Source organism: Dendropsophus ebraccatus, chromosome 15 (genome assembly GCF_027789765.1).
Source record: "Dendropsophus ebraccatus isolate aDenEbr1 chromosome 15, aDenEbr1.pat, whole genome shotgun sequence".
NCBI lineage: Eukaryota > Metazoa > Chordata > Amphibia > Anura > Hylidae > Dendropsophus > Dendropsophus ebraccatus.
This window is the reverse complement of record NC_091468.1, coordinates 23,611,235-23,631,176: the sequence shown is the minus strand read 5'-3', so window position 1 is coordinate 23,631,176 and position 19,942 is coordinate 23,611,235. Positions and strand designations below refer to the sequence as shown.

The 19,942-nt window shown below is 46.3% G+C and overlaps 1 protein-coding gene across 2 annotated transcripts in view; it reads left to right on the top strand.

The window, feature by feature from the left end:
* Nucleotides 1-19,942, top strand: part of CDC42BPA (CDC42 binding protein kinase alpha) — a 128,314-nt gene that overhangs the window by 28,647 nt on the left and 79,725 nt on the right. For both annotated transcript variants that reach the window (XM_069955101.1, XM_069955100.1), the window contains exons 2-3: nucleotides 4,713-4,804; nucleotides 8,948-9,031. In XM_069955101.1, coding sequence (XP_069811202.1) covers nucleotides 4,713-4,804; nucleotides 8,948-9,031 — 176 coding nt within the window. The remainder of the gene's footprint in view (nucleotides 1-4,712; nucleotides 4,805-8,947; nucleotides 9,032-19,942) is intronic.

Below are 19,942 nucleotides of genomic sequence, written 5' to 3'. Positions count from 1 at the left end.
ATATCCTACTAATTATATAGAATGGTTTTACATTTATAATGTTATATATAGGACTCTCTGATATTTATGGGGATACAGGGATGATGTTCTGATGAGTCTGAAGTTCTCTGACACCTACAGTGTATTGTCTCTATTCCCGAGTGCTGCCGCCATACTAGATCAGACACCAAAAAGTGTCAGGACATCATGTGGGTGGGCGCTGCATCCGAGGATGAACAAGGCTAGAGTATGAGAAGGGTTGTCATAAGAACACAAAGGCAATTGATGATGTTTGTGGGGATTTATAGCTCATGAAGGGATTGTACCCAGCTTTCTTTCAGTCCTGAGTGGCAGATAGCCAAAATCGTCCGTCACCATTTAAAAATGGCTTCAAAGAAAAACATTAGCTAGATCTCTGCCCTCTAACGTACCCACAGGCCCCATTCACTAGTGATGAGTCCACAAAATGGCTGTCGTTGCCATGGAGATGTCGAGATGTCGTTTCATCCCTGCGGCTACGCTGTCTGTGGCCAATGCCTGGCGGTTTTGATAAGGCTTCCCGACTGCGTCTCTTCATTCGCCGCCTGGCCCTATATTGAGGCTGTCAGGCCCCCCTCCCATGATCGGGGGAAGGACCTGGCTTCATTCATTCATTGCATTCATGGAGGTGAATGAGTCTGCTCAGTTCCATTCATAGTCGTCGATGCTCTGCAGCATCTGCTCACGTCACCCCGACACACTCCGCCCCAGCCCCCTCCTTCTTCTCATAAGACGCTTAGGAGATTTCCCACGATGGCCGTCCAGCGTCTTCCATCGCCTGGGAGCTGGCCCTGTAAATAGATAGAGATGATATCTTAACCTTCCGCAAACTAATGACTGTTTATGTGTTTACTGAGTGCGGCTGCCCCCCGGGAATAGCGCCAATGGAATGTTCCCGCATATCGTCCACAGTTACTTTATATACGTCCGTCCACCAGGAATGCCGGGGATGTTTATCTTTCTAAATTGGTAAAAATGTGAAGGAAAAAATAAATTTGTGGATAATCTTGGTTTTATATTTATTTGATTATTAACATTTCATTTTTTTTTTAAACCCATGGAAACAATTTATCGAATGTAACGTTACAGCATCCATCCTTCTCTGGGTATTCTACTCCAGAGCTGCACTCACTATTCTGCTGGTAGGATCACTATGTATATACATTACATTATTAATCCTGTACTGATCCTGAGTTACATCCTGTATTATACTCCAGAGCTGCACTTAACTATTCTGCTGGTGGGGTCACTGTGTACATATATTACTTAGGCCCCGTTCCCACTGAGCAAAGGTAGCGGAATTCCGCGACGGAATTGTCCGCCGCGGAATGCCGTTAGCCTCCCGCTCATAATGGGAGTCTATGGGAGGCGCGCGCTTCTGCTCTGTACGCGCTGAAGAATGAACATGTTCATTCTTCAGCGCGTACAGAGCAGGAGCGCGCGCCTCCCATAGACTCCCATTATGAGCGGGAGGCTAACGGCATTCCGCGGCGGACAATTCCGTCGCGGAATTCCGCTACCTTTGCTCAGTGGGAACGGGGCCTTATCCTGTACTAATCCTGAGTTACATCCTGTATTATACTCCTGAGCTACACTCACTATTCTGCTGGTGGGGTCACTGTGTACATACATTACATTTCTGCTGGTGGGGTCACTGTGTACATACATTACATTACTAATCCTGTACTGATCCAGAGTATTGTTGAGCAGACTTGCTGAACGGTTTGGGTTCAGCAAATATCTCTTACCCGAATGCTTGGCATTTGGCACCCGGTGTCTGGAGAAGTTGGATGCAGCTCTAAAGAGTCTTAGGAATGATGGATACAGCCATGTTACGCACGTTTTCAAATGTAAAATATTGCACTTGGGAAGGAGGAATCCTTTGTCTGAGTATTATATTGGAAGTTCTGTGTTGGCAAAGACTTCAGAAGGGAAGGGTGTAAAATGAGTCACCAGTACAGCCAGGAGGTAGGGAAAGCTAATCATATGCTGGTCTGTATATATAATGGTGTGTCGGTCTGTATATATAATATAATGGTTGTGTTGGGCTATATATAAAATGATGTGCGGGGCTGTGTGTGTATATGTGTATAGATAGATAGATAGATAGATATAGATATATAGATATATATATATATATATATATATATATATATATATATATATATATAGTGGAGCCTTGGATTACGAGCATAATTTTGTTACGGGACCGCGCTTGTAATCCAAATCCACTCTTAAACCAAAGCAAAACTTCCCATAAGAAATTACTGATATGCAGACGATTGGTTCCACATCCCAAAAATGTATTACTCTGAATAACATGTAAAACAGATTAGACAAACATTCAGAAACAGCAGAATATGTGATATTATAAGTTACTGTAGAGTAATGGAGAGGATGGGAAACACAAGAACTGACAGAGACTGCAGGGAGCATGAAGGAATGAGCAGGGCAGATGTGGGCACATACATGCAGCACTCTCTGTCCAGGGAGAGAGGGGTTACAACTATGAAGAGATTACCTCCACAGTCCTGTCCCCTGATGCAAGCCTCAGCCTGCAGTGGATCTGCTATGATTTGGAAGGTGAGGGAGACTTCCTGGGTCCTGAGTACAGGGCTGTAGACCCCGCTATGCTGACCATGCCCCTCCTTCACTCGTGTTCCTCCTCCTTCACTCTGGAGACCTCACCTACAAAATGATACAATAAATATGGGGGCAAAGACAGGGTACAAAAATGGTGGAGGATGTGAGACATAAATTCATATCAGGAACAACTAAATTTGTATAGTGTGGAGGAAAGAAGAGAAAGGGGGCATATGATCGACACCTTTAAAGCGACTCTGTACCCACAATCTGACCCCTCCAAACCCCTTGTACCTTCAGATAGCCGCTTTTAATCCAAGATCTGTCCTGGGGTCCGTTCGGCAGGTGATGCAGTTATTGTCCTAAAAAACAACTTTTAAACTTGCAGCCTGTGCCAAACGGGAGTATCTGTGCCCTAACTTTGCATCGTCCCTCCTCCCCACCCTCTTCATCATTAGGAATGCCACTGAAACATTTTCTCCATGCTGAACACTGCACAGCTGCTAAACGATCCACCCCATGTGCCGGGCTGCCACAGGTGGGGAATAGGGGGCAATCTGCCTGGAGCATTCCTAAAGATGAGGAGAGACGGAGGGGTAGTGCAAAGTTAGGGCACAGATACTACCTTTTAGCACGGGCTGCAAGTTTAAAAGTTGTTTTTTAGGACAATAACTGCATCACCTGCCGAACAGACCCCAGGACAGATCTTGTATTAAAAGCAGCTATCTGAAGGTACAAGTGGTTTGGGGGGGGGGGGGGGGTCAGATTGTGGGTACAGAGTCGCTTTAACTATGTTAAAGGACTGAATAAGGTTCAGGAGGGAAGTGTTTTAAATAGAAACATGAACACAAGAACAAGAGGGCACGTTCTGAGGTTATTGGGGGGAGAGATCAGAAAAAACATGAGAAAATATTATTTACTGAAAGAGTAGTAGATGCTTGGAACAAACTTCCAGCAGATGTGGTTGGTAAATCTACAGTAAGTGAATGTAAACCTGCCTGGGATAAACATACGGTATATCTGCCCTAATATAATAAGTGAAATACTAATAGGGCAGACTAGATGGAGCAGGGGGGCTTTTTCTGCCGACAGGCCTGTCTGTGTGAGTTTATCATGTATGTACACTGTCACACACCTTGCATGTTCTCTCTGTGTACAGTGTTGCGGTGGACTTCCCCTTTCAGGTCACCCTAGGGTCTCAGTAGTAGTAGCAGCAGAGAACACAGGGTTCTACCACAATCTGCAGTTCCTTATTATGAGTCAGTTCTAGGAAATTTTTCTCATTTGTAATATATGATTTTAAGTGCAGAATTACCAGATGAACTAAAAACAAAAACAGAAATGTAACTTTTTGCTTTATTGTGGGAAGGTGTAAAGGGGTTCTCCACTTTGGAATTTTTTTTATTTATTTTTTTTTTTTAGAAAGCCCCCCTAGTGATCACTGTGATCTAGCAAGTACTGAGCTAACCTACAGCGCCACCACAGGAGAACTGAAGCATTACACAGTCCTAATTGAAACCAGTGGGCTGTGAGCAATGCACAGGGTCTTCCAGAGAGAATGGACCCTCTTCTGGCTAATAGATGAGGGTCCTGAGTTCTGTTTTCCATCACTGTCCATAATACTGTAAGCATCTGTGTGAATATAGGAAGCTCCCTTAATGTTTCCTGTAGGAAGCCCCACGTGCAGCACCGCGTAGAACCCCTCGCCAGCTGCCCCCCCTATTGTAGAGCTTTACCACTTAAGCCAAGGATTTATTTTAAACTTCCAAATTTATAGCAAAAGTAATAATAAATTAATAACAAAATAAATAAATAAAATTATTAAATAATAAAATATGTAAATAAAATTGGAATTTCGGGATTTGTGTGTATGATGAAAAATTTTGTAACTTTAACTTTCTAATACACATTTTTTTTATACCTCTGATGGCTCTACAGAAGAGGTTTTGTTACAATTGTATCAATAAAGTCCATCTGTGAGCCAAAGCGTCTGCTCTCCAGGCTGGTACATTGTAGCACCATAAAGCGATATATGGTACTGCTGTGTCCTTCTATTATAACATTTGTATCGGCTTATAATAACATTTTTTTCTTTTTTTTTTCTTTTGCAGCCAAACCATTTGCCGAAAAAGTGAAGCAGTTGCGGCTACATAAGGAAGACTTTGAGATTTTGAAAGTCATCGGAAGAGGCGCTTTTGGGGAGGTGAGGAAGACTGTGATAAATCCCATAGAAGTGTAGATTCCTGGTCAGATTGTTCTAGAAACATGGATATGAAAATGGGAAGAATGGGAATCTCCAGGCTCCTCCCCTTATGACCCCTCCCCCATATGATGGCCCCTTCCCTCAATCTACCTGCATTAATTGTCATTTTATCACTGGCAGCTCAGTTACTTATAGGGAACCATTCACCCCGTGGCCCCCGGCAGAAACTGACATACAGTGACATAAAGGTCAATATACTTACCACATCGCTCCCGGTCCCGTCCCGGATCCCGTTGTTGACACGGAGAAATCGCCGATTCTTCTTCTCCCGCCCATTATGGTAATGAGCTGAGATGAGTCCAACGTCCATAGGAAACGACGGACGAGTCCAACTTATTCATGAGGTCCTCTTCTCGTCGCTGCCCATCCACGCCTCCTGGAACTTGATTGACGTCTTCAGTCTTCTGACGAATTCCCGCGCAGGCGCCGTGGCGATGGTCTCGACACCTCTTCTGCGCCTGCTCGGTAAACAGGATACGTGTTCGAGACAATCGGCGCACGCGCAATAAACAGTGAAGCTGCGGAGCGGCTTCAATTGTGAACTGCGCATGCGCCGAAAACGACTGTCACGGCGCCTGCGCGGGATCCGGCGAGAAGAAAGAAGACGAGGAGGAAGAGGACCCGGCGTCAATGAAGTGTCGGGGGCGGGAAGAAGGCTGGACTTCGGCCCCGGCGGCGCTCATTACCATAATGGGCGCGAGAAGAAGAATCAGCGATTTCTCTGTGTCAACAACGGGATCCGGGACGGGACCGGGAGCGATGTGGTACGTATATGGACCTTTATGTCACTGTATGTCAGTTTCTGCCGGGGCCACGGGGTGAATGGTTCCCTTTATTGCAGTCACATCTACGTGCATCAGGTTCCTGCAGAGCAGCAGGGTAAAGCATGGTAGATTGTCATAGAAGCAGCCTTAGAATGATGGGGTCATATATTATAGTAAGTAAAGGATTAGCTTTAGATCAGTGCTGCAAACCTGCAGCCCTCCAGCTCTACAGGCATGATGGGAATTGTAGTTTTGCAGCAGCTGGAGGTCTGCAGGCTCTGCACCCCTCCCCCCCTCCTCCAACCTGTGATTCTCCAAATGTTGCAAAACTACAACTTCCAGCATTCTCTTATAACCTGTTATTCTCCAGCTCTTGCAAAACTACAACTCCTAGCATGCCTTATCAATCTTTGACTCTCCAGCTTTTGCAAAACTACAACTGGGCATGATGGGATTTGTAGTTTTGCAGCAGCTGGGGAGCCACAGGGTAGGGGACACAGCTTTAAGGCCAGCAGTGTAGTTGTAGTGCCTGGCGTCATCCTCTGGCACAGCCGCAGTCTGTAGTGAGCAGTGGCGGCCCTGGGCGTGATGAATGAGGAAACCCCATCATGTCATTATAGGAACTATATTTGTTACACTCAGCGATTGTGTCCTCTGGATCCGGTTACGGTTCTCAGGCTCATTAAGATTTATTTACTCCGAGCCGCAGATTCTCGCTATCATGTGATCTGCACTTGTGCTTAACTCTGTAGCTGCCTGTGGCAAGAGAAGGTCGGGGGAGGATATGTTCTATGCGTAAACCTAGTAACACTTTCTTAGCAACATCTTGTACCTAAATACTCTGTGCTGCTGTGGGCTCTGCTCCTTCCACAGTGTGGGACAACTAACCCTACCCCATTACTTACAGCCCTGCCCTTGCCAACATCGTCACATGAAAGACAGGTCACACCCCACCTTCTTCCCCCATAAGATCAGTACACGCCTCTTCTGAAATACACTGTGCTGCTTCTGGCAACCCAATTGTTCCACTATGTTATTATCAGTCTTGTGATTTCCCATTTGTCTCCACTTCCCTCCCTTACATCATGGCACTGCCCGTCACATACAGCCCTGTCCCCAATAGCATCATCTCCTGAAATACTTTGTGCTTCTGTGAATTTAAGACCTTCTGCAATAAAAATTAAACAACTGTGACACTTTAACAAAAGGTTGGCAGACTGCAACGGTGGCCCACACACAGAATGGTGATAGCTGGTTAACTTCGATAGCTGGTTAAACCATGGCTGTCTGGATGGCCCTGGCAGTGACGCAGATAATGTACGCGGTATCTATGGAAGTAGGTTATTCTTATGTGATGTGACATTTGCCGCGTGGTGTATTCCTGGGTTGCAGCTTTGGCTGCATCTGCTGGTGGGAGCAGCATCCAGATGGTGGGTGATGAGTGATCTTCCAGTCACTTCCGCACCGCTTGGCTCTGCTCAGTCATCTCTGCTCCCTGACTTAAAGGGGCACTCCACCTTCAGGAGTGTCTGCAGAGGAACCCGAATGTCACATACATGGCCGCTCACTCATGGTCAAAGTCCTGGAGTCCAGGGCTGAATGTGACAGAGACGACATGATGAGCCGAGGAGGGGGAATGAGAAGGATCCCCAGCAGGACAGAGTATTTCAGAAGAGGGAGGCAGTAACCTGTGCCCTCATATGACAATATTAGCGAGGATAGGGTCATGTGTTTGATCATTATAAGAAAAGGAGAAATTATACATGTCAAGAGCACAAGTACAAGGATCCCCAGTAGCACAGAGTATTTAAGAGAGGGGTGTGCTGATCCTGTGGGGTCAGTGATCTGTTCCTTCATGCGATGATGCCATTGAGGATGGGGCTGTATGTGACTAGCAGGGCCATGATGTAACAGGCAGTGTCAGGATGTGAGGAGGGGGATGGAGTCACGTCATAGACTGAGAAATACCTGGAGATACCTCCAGCAGCACAGAGTAGTTCAGGAGAGGAGTGTGTTGATTTTGTGGGGTCAGTACCTTTCCCTTCATGTGATGTCAGCGAGGACAGGCCTGTTTGTAAAACACTATGAGATACATTTTGGATGGAACAGTGACCCCAGGAGCACAGAGTATTTCAGGAGAGAGTGTTCCTGATTGTTCCTGCCATGATTGTAGAGGGAATCCAGTGAATGAGGCACATGAGGAGGTTGTTGGCGTCTCGTGACTGGTAGTATGGCCCCTCATTAGGACAAGGTTAACCCTCTAGCTGCCGGAGGGCCGGATGCGGACTCTGTAAGGGTAAATTCACACGGGCGTCTCGCATAAAAAAAACGCAGCTAATCCGCACCTAATCCGCAATACACGTATTAATAATAATAAGAATAATAAATGTATTGCGGATTAGCTGCGTTTTTTTTTATGCGAGACGCCCGTGTGAATTTACCCTAAAGCTGACATTGTGTCTGGTGGCCATCCTGAGACCCTTGCTGCTCTTATTTGTATTTTTATTTGCGGTCCGATTGTCTACATTCATTTATTACATGCTCTATATATAAAAAGAGAAAAATCCTGGAGAGTTTCACATCTGTGCGAGAACTTTATTAATGGAAAATAGTTTCAGCGACCCACTTCCTTCTACTAAAAATATATCACCAGGAAGAGCCCGGCGCCCTGGAATGTGGCGACCCATAACATTACCGCCATGTTGTCACCTATAGTTCACAGCGCAGATGGGGAGATGATTTACCAGTGGAAATTAACGTGAAAGACCCAAAAATGTGGGGGCAGCAGAGACTTTTACAGGACTGTGTGAGATCCCAGAAATAAATATATTTGGGGAGATTTATCAAACATGGTGGAAAGTAAAACTGGCTCAGTTGCCCCTAGCAACCAATTAGATTCCACCTTTCATTCCTCACAGATTCTTTTGAAAATGAAAGGTGGAATCTGATTGGTTGCTAGGGGCAACTGAGCCAGTTTCACTTTACACCATGTTTGATAAATCTCCCCCATTATCTGGTTTAGTTTTCCTTCTAAAAGGGGAATTACACCTTTTCTTCCTAGACCAAAGCTGGCCATAGAACTGTTTTCAGGCAATACCGTGACCCATTATCCAACTACGTTGGGGTATCACCAGCTGACCGACCTCTTACCAACACTTTTCCTTGCCATTGTGGAGTTTCCCTTTAAATGCATTAGTTATGGACCCTCAGTTTTAACATGTTTATGTCCATGCAGGAGGCAAAAGTAAGCTTTTAGTCTCTGTTATCTGCTGTTTTAGTAGCAGAAGGTTGCACTAACTTTTTGTTGTCTTTCTTACAGGTCGCCGTGGTGAAATTGAAAAATACGGATAAGGTGTTCGCCATGAAGATACTGAATAAGTGGGAGATGCTAAAGAGAGCAGAGGTGAGAGGGGCACCGGGTTTGCTGTAAAGTTTACCTCATACTATATGGTGAATAATAAGAAGGCATTTATTGTATCATGGCGCGCACCATGTGAAGCACTGAATGATTTATACGTTACGACGTAATAGGCAGTGATGGTTCTTATCCAATATTTAGAGGCTAAATGAAATTCCGTTACGTTCCCCATCACACAGGTTACATTAGCTTAGAAGCCATAGCGGAAGTCCAGGTGGTGACTGCAAAACCTCGCTTTACTTCTCCTGCAGTGATACACAGCTGTTTTGTCATCCTGGAATATGTTACACAGGAAACGCATGAGTTCAATGCCTCTCCAGCTGTTGCAAAACTACAATTCCCAGCTTGCCCTGTCACATCAGGATAGGAGTTGGATTTATAACAGCTGCAAAATCAGAGGCCTTAAGGGCATCATGGAAGTTGCACAGGTTGTTAGGGCATGATGGGGGTTGTAGTTTTGCAGCAGATGTGTAACAGGTTGTTAGGGCATGATAGGTAATGTAGTTTTGCAACAGCCAAAGACTGGTTATGTGTATGATGGGAGTTGTAGTTTAGCAACAGCTAGAAAACCATGAGTTGGGGATGTCCTCTCCATCAAACAGCTCCCTTTTAGCCTATATGCAGATGCTCTGATATGATGGCCCTCCATCCCACAATGTCTTCCCACTATCACGGTATGGGGTCAGATCTCTTGTTTTTCCCAGAATATTTCCTAAGCCCAGATCAATTTCCCGGCTTGTCATTCGGCGGCTCCGCCACAGGTTAAGTGGAGTTTCCAAAACTCTGTTTATTTTGCACTTTTGACACTTCAATATTATGATGTTCCCTGGAAACAGCGGTCTGTGTTTATAGAAGGAATTTACGGCCTGGCTATATATGGCCCCCGCGATGTGCGGGGCGGCAGGGACGCCCACGTGTCAGCTGCACCAGGATACATGACATACACAAGGAGTACAGCTCCGCACTATTTAGTTAGGAAGGTTTCCTGCGGTTCTTACGCTCATTCTGAATTGTTTGGTCTGGACAGTATTCACATACAGGCTGCCTGATAAAAGATGACAACAAGGATGAGGCCGATACATGTACAGCATATACAGTTGCCGACTTATATAAAGCAAGGCTATCTCATATGTAAATCATTGTTTATAGGAAAACTAAAACATAACCTTTACTGAACAACAATGAGAGTGAAAGTGAGAATTTATTACCATCACCAATATAGAAATGTATACAATTCACTGCGCCAAACAAGAAGAAGCATTAGAGACGCTATGGATGGAGGTCCATATGCCTATCCATCTATCCATGTAGAAAATGGGATACGAGAGAACAGACTGGCCAGGTAGATACAACCCTCAAAGATGTAGGTGCGACGCTGAAAGATGGGTATGTCTATCTGCACCTTTAAGTTATACAGAATTAGGAAAACAAAACTTTTCTTCCAAAAACAATGCCACCCCTGTGCACAGGTTGAGCCTGGTATTGCAGCATATCCTCATTCACTTTAATGTACATGCCCCTGCTCCATTCCTTGTCTACTGGGGCTGCCAAAGATAGCCAAGCAATGTAATCCGCTGTATTCTGAAGTCTCATAGACTGTGAATGGAGCGGTAGTGTTTGCAAGGGACCACTGCCCTGGAAACTCAAATTTCGTTCTTAAAGTGTCACTGTCGGTTAAATTTATTTTTGCAGAAAACAATAGTACAGGCAATTTTAAGAAACGTAATTGGGTTTATTAGCCGAAAAAGCTGTTTGAAGCTTTCCCTCCTGTCTTCAATGTTCTCTATAGAGAGGGGAGGGGTTGAGGTAGATGAGGCACCAAAACAGGACAACAAAGAGTTTACTGCTACATTACCAGGCTATCTCCTCTGAAGTCAGCACTGACCTCTCTGACCTCTGAATAGCGGCTTTCACACAGGTCCCGTTGTGTGTGTTCTCTGCTGACGACTAATCTCCCTCCTCCCCCCTCCCCTCTCCATAGAACAGACAGGGCCCTACTGATGTAATAGTCGAGATTTCCTGATAATGAGCAGATGTGTAACAGGTTGTTAGGGCATGATGGGAGTAGTAGTTTTGCAATAGCTGGAGAGACATAGATCGGAATTGATTGGATTGGAATTGATTTTCTAACAGCTGGATTGCCTTAAGGTATGTTGGGAGGCGCAAGTTGAGAAACACTGACATACATTATACAAGGTTTGACCAGGACAAACTCACCTTTTAGACTACTTGCCCACTATCACTATAGGCTACTTGTCACAGAAGTACATATCTCCTATATGTAGCACAAGTTTTCATGATGGGACAATTCCTTTAATGAAGCTGAGCTGCAATACTAGACACAAACAGTAGATAGGTGTGGTGCTTTTCCTGGAGGAAAGCTGCCATGTTAATGTAGGGAAGATTTAGTAGACATATAAGTAATATAAAGTAAAGGCAAAATATATCCACAGTATATATTTTTTTGTATTGTTATTGAATACAAATTGACGCAACTTTCTGAATATTCTGATAAGAAATTTCCTACCATTTAGCTGCAGATAAATTGAGATAAGTGCATCAGAAGGACCTTACCATAGCGCTGTCCTTCAACAAAATAATAAAAATCATGGTCCGCCAGACGTCCATCGCTCTGTATAATAATAGGCGATGTGCAGTTGACTGCTTATTAAGGGGCACTCCGGCCACTCTGTATATAGAAAATAATAAAAATGTAGTTATGTATACCTGTCCACGCTCCCCCGGTGTTGTCCTGCCAGGTTTCTGGGTCTCCTTCTGACCACAGCTGCCGCCACCACAGACAAACCCATCTCTGCAAGTGAACATAAAGCATCTTTATTATTTTCTATATACTGATGCCAGAGTACCCCTTTAAAGCAAGGGCTGCACCAACATCGCTACTGTAGTATTTTATCTGTAGTACAACTGTCGAGCCATGTAATAGGCTTCATAAGCGAGTGCCGATCTAGTTGATTGGAGCTTGCTTACCCTGTCTAATATACCTTAAGTTCTCTTGAATAGCAGAGAGGGTTACACACCAGCTCAGAGTATGAACAGAAGGGTGAGAAGACCTAGAGGAAAGCTTACCCAGGTTGGAGAAAGAGAGGGGAATATAAAATGTAGTTTACAGGGTACAGTGCTATAGAAGCAAAAGTATGCAAAATGTTTCCTATTTAAAAAAAATTTAAATTAATTTTAAATAAAGATAGTTTTGCAATGGAAACAGGACCATTGCATGGCGCCAGGCAGAGTGTGGCATAATAAAGCATACACAATGACAGACAGAAGAACATGTTGTAATAAAATGGCCACGGAAAGAAACTCTGGATACACCACACAGCCTGTGAACATTCCCTATATCTGTCATTAACCATGGCCACCTCTAACCCAGCCTTTAAAGTTTAGGCTCCCAGTGGGTTATACACCATTTTTGTATAAGAATAATAATAATGATCCAGGGGTGTACTGTAATTCCTGACCACAGTCCGTGTGCTGTGTGTGGGCTGTGCTGCGGGTTATATGCACAGTGACTATCTGTAATCTGCACTGGTATGTTCTGCATGATCGCAGATGATTGACTTCTCCATTTCATATACCCAAATGTAAACTCCATGACTTTGTAAAACGACCCCCGGCGGGTGACGGAAACTATTTTAATGATCTACATATAAGAAACCGGAGAGAGGAATAGAGAAATGTAAAGTATAAGGCCTGAATGCTGAAGTGATAAAAGCCGGAATGCTGTATACCTGCTGTACAAGTGTATATGTGTATGGGTAAAGACTAGTTACATTTGCAAGTATCTGTGTTACATTAATGTACAAGAATATAACTACTATAATACGGCCTCCTATGTACAAGAATATGACTACTATAATATTGCTCCTATATACAAGAATATAACTACTTTCCTCTTCGGCTACGGCAGCACATATGGGTCTTCAGTACCCACTGACCCCACTCCAGGACCGCCCACCTAGATCTTAAATTAGAATAAAAAAAGGTTAGAACCCATCCTATAGGCTGGAGACAGCCTGATTACCCTTAAGTATCCACACCTAAGGAACCACAATCGTGTTTTTTTCAGTCCTCTGATCCTTCTGGTGCTATGCACCTCCAGGCTGCCCACCTCTCCACCGTTCAGGTAAGTTATATCTCTCTCTTTTTAGGTACAAGTCATTCTAGGTTGTGCGGGGCATAACTCCACCAAATATTATTTAGGTTATGCTGATACCGGTGCGGGGACCCGGTCATGCATTATTACATACGCTATGCTAATACCGGTGCGGGGTCCCGGTCATGCATTATTACATATGCAATACTAATACCGGTGCGGGGTCCCGGTGATGCATTTTACCAGTGGCTGTTGCTATGCTGTATACCGGTGCTGTGTCCCGGTTATGTTCCAATTACGGATGCCATGCTAATGCCGGTGCGGGGTCCCGGTCATGCATTATTATGGACGTTATGCTAATGCCGGTGCGGGGTCCCGGTTATGCATGTTTCCGGTCACTGATGTTTGGCTGATACCGGTGCGGTGTCCCGGTGTATGTTATTTTTTTCCAGCCACTATTACTATATGGATTCCAGTGATGAAAATATGTAGACTAAATGCAAGTATGTATTCTTGCTATGCATTATATCGCAGCCAGAGGGTCTGTTTTCTACTAGCCTGTATGCCAGGGTGATTTTCCAGTTATTACATGAGCCACTGTACTTATCATTGGTCCGTCAGCTGTCTTCGCTGCTTGGTGGCGTCACGTGGTCTGTCGGTCCGGTGCCTGCCGAGTCGGCGGCACTACGTGTCGCCGCGGATCCGGTGGAGGATGCGAGCGTCCTCCGCGTCATGACGCGCTTCCGGTCTGGCGTCCTCCGCGTCATGACGCGCTTCCGGTCTGGCGTCCTCCGCGTCATGACGCACTTCCGGTCCAGCGTCCTCTGCGTCATGACGCGCTTCCGGTCCGGGGTCCTCCGCGGCATGACGCATTTCCGACCGGTTTTGCTGGTCCTCAGGCACCGGGAAGGGTGCCGGCTCTACGGCTTACATGATTGGCGTCCAGACAGCTTCCGGTTTGGGAGGTGGAGTATCTTGTTTTTTCTTTCATCAGGGCAGTTATTTAGTTTGGCTGGTATGGGTCACTAGGTCTCTGATGTACTAGGCAGCCGGGTGCTTCTGCCAGTAAGGTAATCATATGGTCCTTTCCTTCATTTAAAGCTTATTGGACGGCATGGTTAGTTAGTGTTTTTTTGTATGTTTATATGCAGATGTCAAGCCATTCTAGTAGGAAGAGAGCCTCTAAATCCAGGCACAGAATCTGTTCCATATGCAAGCAACCACTGCCAGATGATTCACCCAGCAATATCTGTGACCCATGTACTGCTCAGTATGCAGAGTCTGCTCATTCCAGGCACTCCTCTAGACACTCATCCAGACATACAGATCACTATCCTGCCAGCCACAGGTGTACTCTGTGTCTCCGTACACTGCCTGCTGATTATCCTGACAATATCTGTAAAGGCTGTGCTCCTCCTAAGGAGTCTTCTGATCTGGTGTCTGAGGCCAGGAGATTCTTTGAATGGTTCAAATCTCATATGGGGGAAGCAGGGTCCTCTTCCCCTAAGAGACCCAGAATACAGTCCAGACATATTTATGATGATTCTGATGACAGCTATGAGTCGGATGTCAGTTCAGGGTCTGACAAAATTTCGGAGGATTATTATCTGTTTAGGAAAGAAAAGGCAGATAAGTTAATTGACCATGTGAAGGGTTGTATGGAATCCAAGCAGTTGGAAGGGCAGGAGCAAGATAAGAATAACCTGTTTTATTTCCCAAAGAAACGCTCTTCTGTGTTACCAGGTCACCAACTGCTGAACACTATTATGGAGAAACAATGGCAAAAGCCAGATAAGCGCCTGGACCTTGGTTCTAGGTTTAAGGCGGTGTATAAGCTCGATCCGGCTATGTCTGAGGCCTGGGAGGGGCCGAGTAGTGTGGATGACGCCATTGCTAACCTGTCGAAAAAGTCTTATTTTCCCAGTGATGACTCCTCCATGTTAAAGGATGCCATGGACAGAAAGGCAGACACGTTCCTAAAGAGGTCCCATGTCAACCTGGCCTCCCTAAGCAAGGCCTCATTAGCCTCTGTCCCTGTTGCTAGAGCCGTGAGAGTGTGGCTGAGTCACCTAGCCACGGATATCACAGACGGAGTTCACCGGGAAGATCTGTCTGAACAGGTAGCTACATTAAAGATGGCGGCCGAATATTTATGCGATTTCTCCTTAGATGCGGTCAAGATTGCTGCAAAGAATATGGCTCTGGCCAATGCGGCAAGAAGGGCGATCTGGATCAAGCCCTGGACAGGAGATGTGGCCTCCAAGTCGAACTTCTGTGCGTTGCCTTTTGAGCCCGGGAAACTGTTTGGGTCAAAACTCGACAAAGTGATGCAGCGGAATAAGAAGGATAATTCTCTGTCCCTGCCCACATCCTTCAGATACAGAAGGTATCGGAATTACCGTTATCAGAGAGGCCGAGGTTCCTTTCGCAGGCGCCAGGGACAGGACAGATCGGATCGGAGATTTCGAGGCAGATTCCAGGATAAGTCCCGAAGGAAGCAGCCCGATAATCCCAAGCAGGAGTTCTGACGCCAGGCCCCCTGTGGCTGTTGGGGCAAGGCTTCTGGGTTACTTTGCAGCCTGGCAGGCTGTTACCAGCGATCCTTGGGTCCTCAAGGTCATAAAGCAGGGTTATGCCCTAGAGTTTCAACACCTGCCCAGGGAGAGATTCATTTGCAACATTCAGGAATCCCGAATCTCGTCGCTTCTTCAGGAATTTGTCCGGAAAGACGCCATCGAGCCTGTTCCTGCAGGAGAAGAGTTCCAGGGGGTCTACTCTCGAGTATTCCCAGTTCCAAAGGCGGACGGCACTTGGCGTCTAATCATAGACCTAAGGTATCTGAACAAACACCTGGTCAAAACGAAGTTCAGAATGGACACCATCAGGTCAGTTTACAGTCTGGCTCAGGAAGGGGAGTTCATGGCATCGCTCGACCTGAAAGATGCGTACCTCCATATCCCGATTCAGGTGAAGTCCAGAAGGTTTCTCAGGCTTGCGCTAGCAGTTGGCAGCCGTGTACTCCATTATCAATTCAAAGCCCTACCATTCGGGTTATCCCCGTCACCAAGAATCTTCACGAAGGTGACGGTCGTGTTGGTAGCAGCTCTGAGGCTCCAGGGCATCAAGCTGGTACAATATCTGGACGACTGGCTTCTGATAGCCGCATCGGATCAGGCTCTCCGGGCGCATCTTCAGGTTGCCATCTCTCTTTTGCAGAAGGTGGGGTTTATAATAAACTTCCAGAAATCGGAACTTCTCCCCACAAACAGGATTCGTTTTCTGGGACTGATGGTGGATCTGAGGGTAATGAAGATTTTTCTTCCCCTGGAGAAGATGCAACGCATCAAGGGAGCCATTCTCCATCTGGTCCGGTCTCCCTCGGTTTCTGTGAGAACGGCTATGAGCGTTCTGGGCCTTCTGACGGCTTCTATAGAGGCGGTCCCCTGGGCCAAGAGCCATATGAGGAGTCTACAGAAAGAAATATTGCGCTTCTGGAACAGGGATCTGTCTGCTCTGAATCACAGAATCCAGATATCAACTACTGCTCGCAAGGACCTTCTATGGTGGACGGTGGACAGGAACCTGTTGGCCGGCAAGAGCTTTGTTTGGCAGAAACAGCTTGTCCTGACCACGGATGCCTCCCAGACCGGTTGGGGCGCCCATCTTCTGGGACATTGGACGCAAGGGGTTTGGCCAAAAACCATTACCAGGATGTCGTCGAACTACAGGGAGATGTTAGCCATCTACCTGGCATTAGTCCACTTCCAGCCGATGTTAGAGAACAAGTCCGTCCTCATTCAGACAGACAATGTAACCGCGAAATACTATATAAACAAACAAGGCGGTACACGCAGTTCATCTCTGCAGTCTCTTTGTGCAAAGATCATGCAGTGGGCAGAACCAGTGGTGACGACACTGTCAGCAGTGCACATCAAAGGCACTTTAAACTATCAAGCGGACTTTCTGAGTCGACAGAAGTTGCTCCCCGGAGAATGGGAGTTGAATATGAAATATTTCAGCATGCTGACAGACAGGTGGGGCCTTCCCCAATGGGACTTAATGGCGACAAAGGACAACTGCAAACTGAAGAGGTTTTGCTCGCTCAGGAGGTGGGACTCTCCGGACATTTTAGATGCCTTCACAATGTCCTGGAAGAACAAGTTCATTTACATATTCCCTCCGGTTCCGGTCATTCCCAGGGTTCTAACAAAACTGCTGTTGGAGAAACCACGCACCATCATAGTGACTCCTTTCTGGCCACGCAGACCATGGTTTTCAGCCCTGTATCAGCTGTCTCAGGGCACGTACTGGACGTTTCCCCTCTATCCGGATCTGCTCCTCCAGAAGGGCTTCCATCACCCGCAGCTCAGCAAATTACATCTCACAGCTTGGTTCCTGAGGGGCTCCGACTGAAGAATTTAGGCTTATCAGACAAAGTTGTGACCACTCTCCTTTCTTCAAGAAAGAGATCCACTAATGCTGTCTACACAAAGCTATGGAAGAAATTCTCCTTCTGGCTTAAAGATACTGGTCATGTAATCTCTGTACCATCTATTCTACTGTTCCTGCAGGAAGGTTTCGAGAAGGGTTTGAAGGCCAACACCCTTAGAGTGCACATGACAGCTATAAATGCACATACAGACGGAGAATATGCCAATAATCCTCTCATCACCAGGTTCTTTAAAGGTCTAAAAAACCTCAGACCTTCAGTCCGTTCACCTGTTGCCACGTGGGACTTATGTCTGGTCCTCAACAAATTAACCCGACATCCATTTGAGCCACTAGAATCCATAGACTTGAAGTGGTTGTCCTTTAAAGTTTTGTTTCTCCTAGCGGTGACCTCCGCTAAGCGCCTAGGAGAACTTCAGGCCTTATCCTGCCGTTATCCGTATCTAAAATTCATGCCGGATGGGGTCCGGCTCAGGACTATGCCATCATTCATCCCTAAGGTGGCGTCGTCTGCCAATATAAACAAGGAAGTGTTTCTGCCTGATTTCTGTGCCAATCCGGCCTCTGAGGAAGAACAACGTCTGCAGCTTCTGGATGTCAAGAGAGCCCTGAAGTGTTATCTATCCCGGGTCCAGGAGTTCCGCAGGGATGAGAACCTATTGGTTTTGTTTGCTGGTCCTAGGAAAGGGTTAAAGGCCTCCAAAGATTCACTGGCACGCTGGATTAAGTGTACCATACTGGAAGCCTATGCCTCTGATGGATTGGATCCTCCTCATCCGCTGAAAGCACATTCCACCCGAGCGACGGCCACCTCCTGGGCGGAAAGGCAACAAGTACAGTTGATCGACATCTGTAATGCTGCATCCTGGACTACGTCATCTACGTTCATAAGGCATTACCGGCTTGACACTCAGGCAGGGGACCCAGCCTTCAGTACGGGAGTTCTGTCAGCAGCTCGTATGTCTACCTGATAACCCCCCCTTTTGTGTCTATTGCATATCCCATATGTGCTGCCGTAGCCGAAGAGGAAAGTGAAAATTTGTTTACTCACCTGTAATTTTACTTTCCTCGAGGCATTAGGCAGCACACTAACCCTCCCAATAAATTTTATTTGCATTGATGTTGTCTATTTTATTACACGATTGTGGTTCCTTAGGTGTGGATACTTAAGGGTAATCAGGCTGTCTCCAGCCTATAGGATGGGTTCTAACCTTTTTTTATTCTAATTTAAGATCTAGGTGGGCGGTCCTGGAGTGGGGTCAGTGGGTACTGAAGACCCATATGTGCTGCCTAATGCCTCGAGGAAAGTAAAATTACAGGTGAGTAAACAAATTTTCACTATAATACTGCCTCCTATGTACAAGAATATAACTACTATAATACTGCCTCCTATGTACAAGAATATAACTACTATAATACTGCCCCCTATATACAAGAATATAACTACTATAATAAACAAACTGGAGAGAATGGAACCGCTGCACATCCCATCTATGGCTGATACTAATGCCGCTAGGCCTATATTAAAAATCAACACCAGAGTGTCTGTATATGAATTGATCAAGCCATATTGCCCCGTGTACCACCGCGCAGGTCCTCTGGTCCACACGGGTCCCTACGCTAACTCCACACCGTGTCGGTCAGCGACCGCCAACCCCGCAAAGTGTGCACATGCAGGAAAGGGAGGCCATGGAACGGCCCTGCAACCCCAATGTCACAGGACCAGACCCAAAAAGCCCCACCAAAACCCAGCCAGCACCACCGGCGGGGAAGGCTGCCCCCAAACGACACAAGTATGGATATGATATTACACTTACCATTGCTGCTCTCTCAGAATGGGGAAGACATAGGGTCCAGACATGTGAGCACAGACATATCCTGCAAATTTTGGTCATGTGGGTCTTATAAAGGAGTGGTAGCTGTTCAGAGAGGGAGAACTGTAAAACACGAACTGGAGAGAATGGAACGGCTGCACATCCCATCTATGGCTGATACTAATGCCGCTAGGCCTATATTAAAAATCAACACCAGAGTGTCTGTATATGAATTGATCAAGCCATATTGCCCCGTGTACCACCGCGCAGGTCCTCTGGTCCACACGGGTCCCTAAGCTAACTCCACACCGTGTCGGTCAGCGACCGCCAACCCCGCTGTCTGCTGCAGCTATGGTGAGCGCAATACCTCATCCAGACTTGTGCTGTTTGGGGGCGACCTTCTCCGCCGGCGGTGCTGGCCGGGTTCTGGTGTGGTGTTTGTGGGTCTGGTCCTGTGGCATGGGGGTCCCAGGGCCGTCCCATGGCCCCCGTTCCCTGACTGTGCGTGCCTGCGGGGTT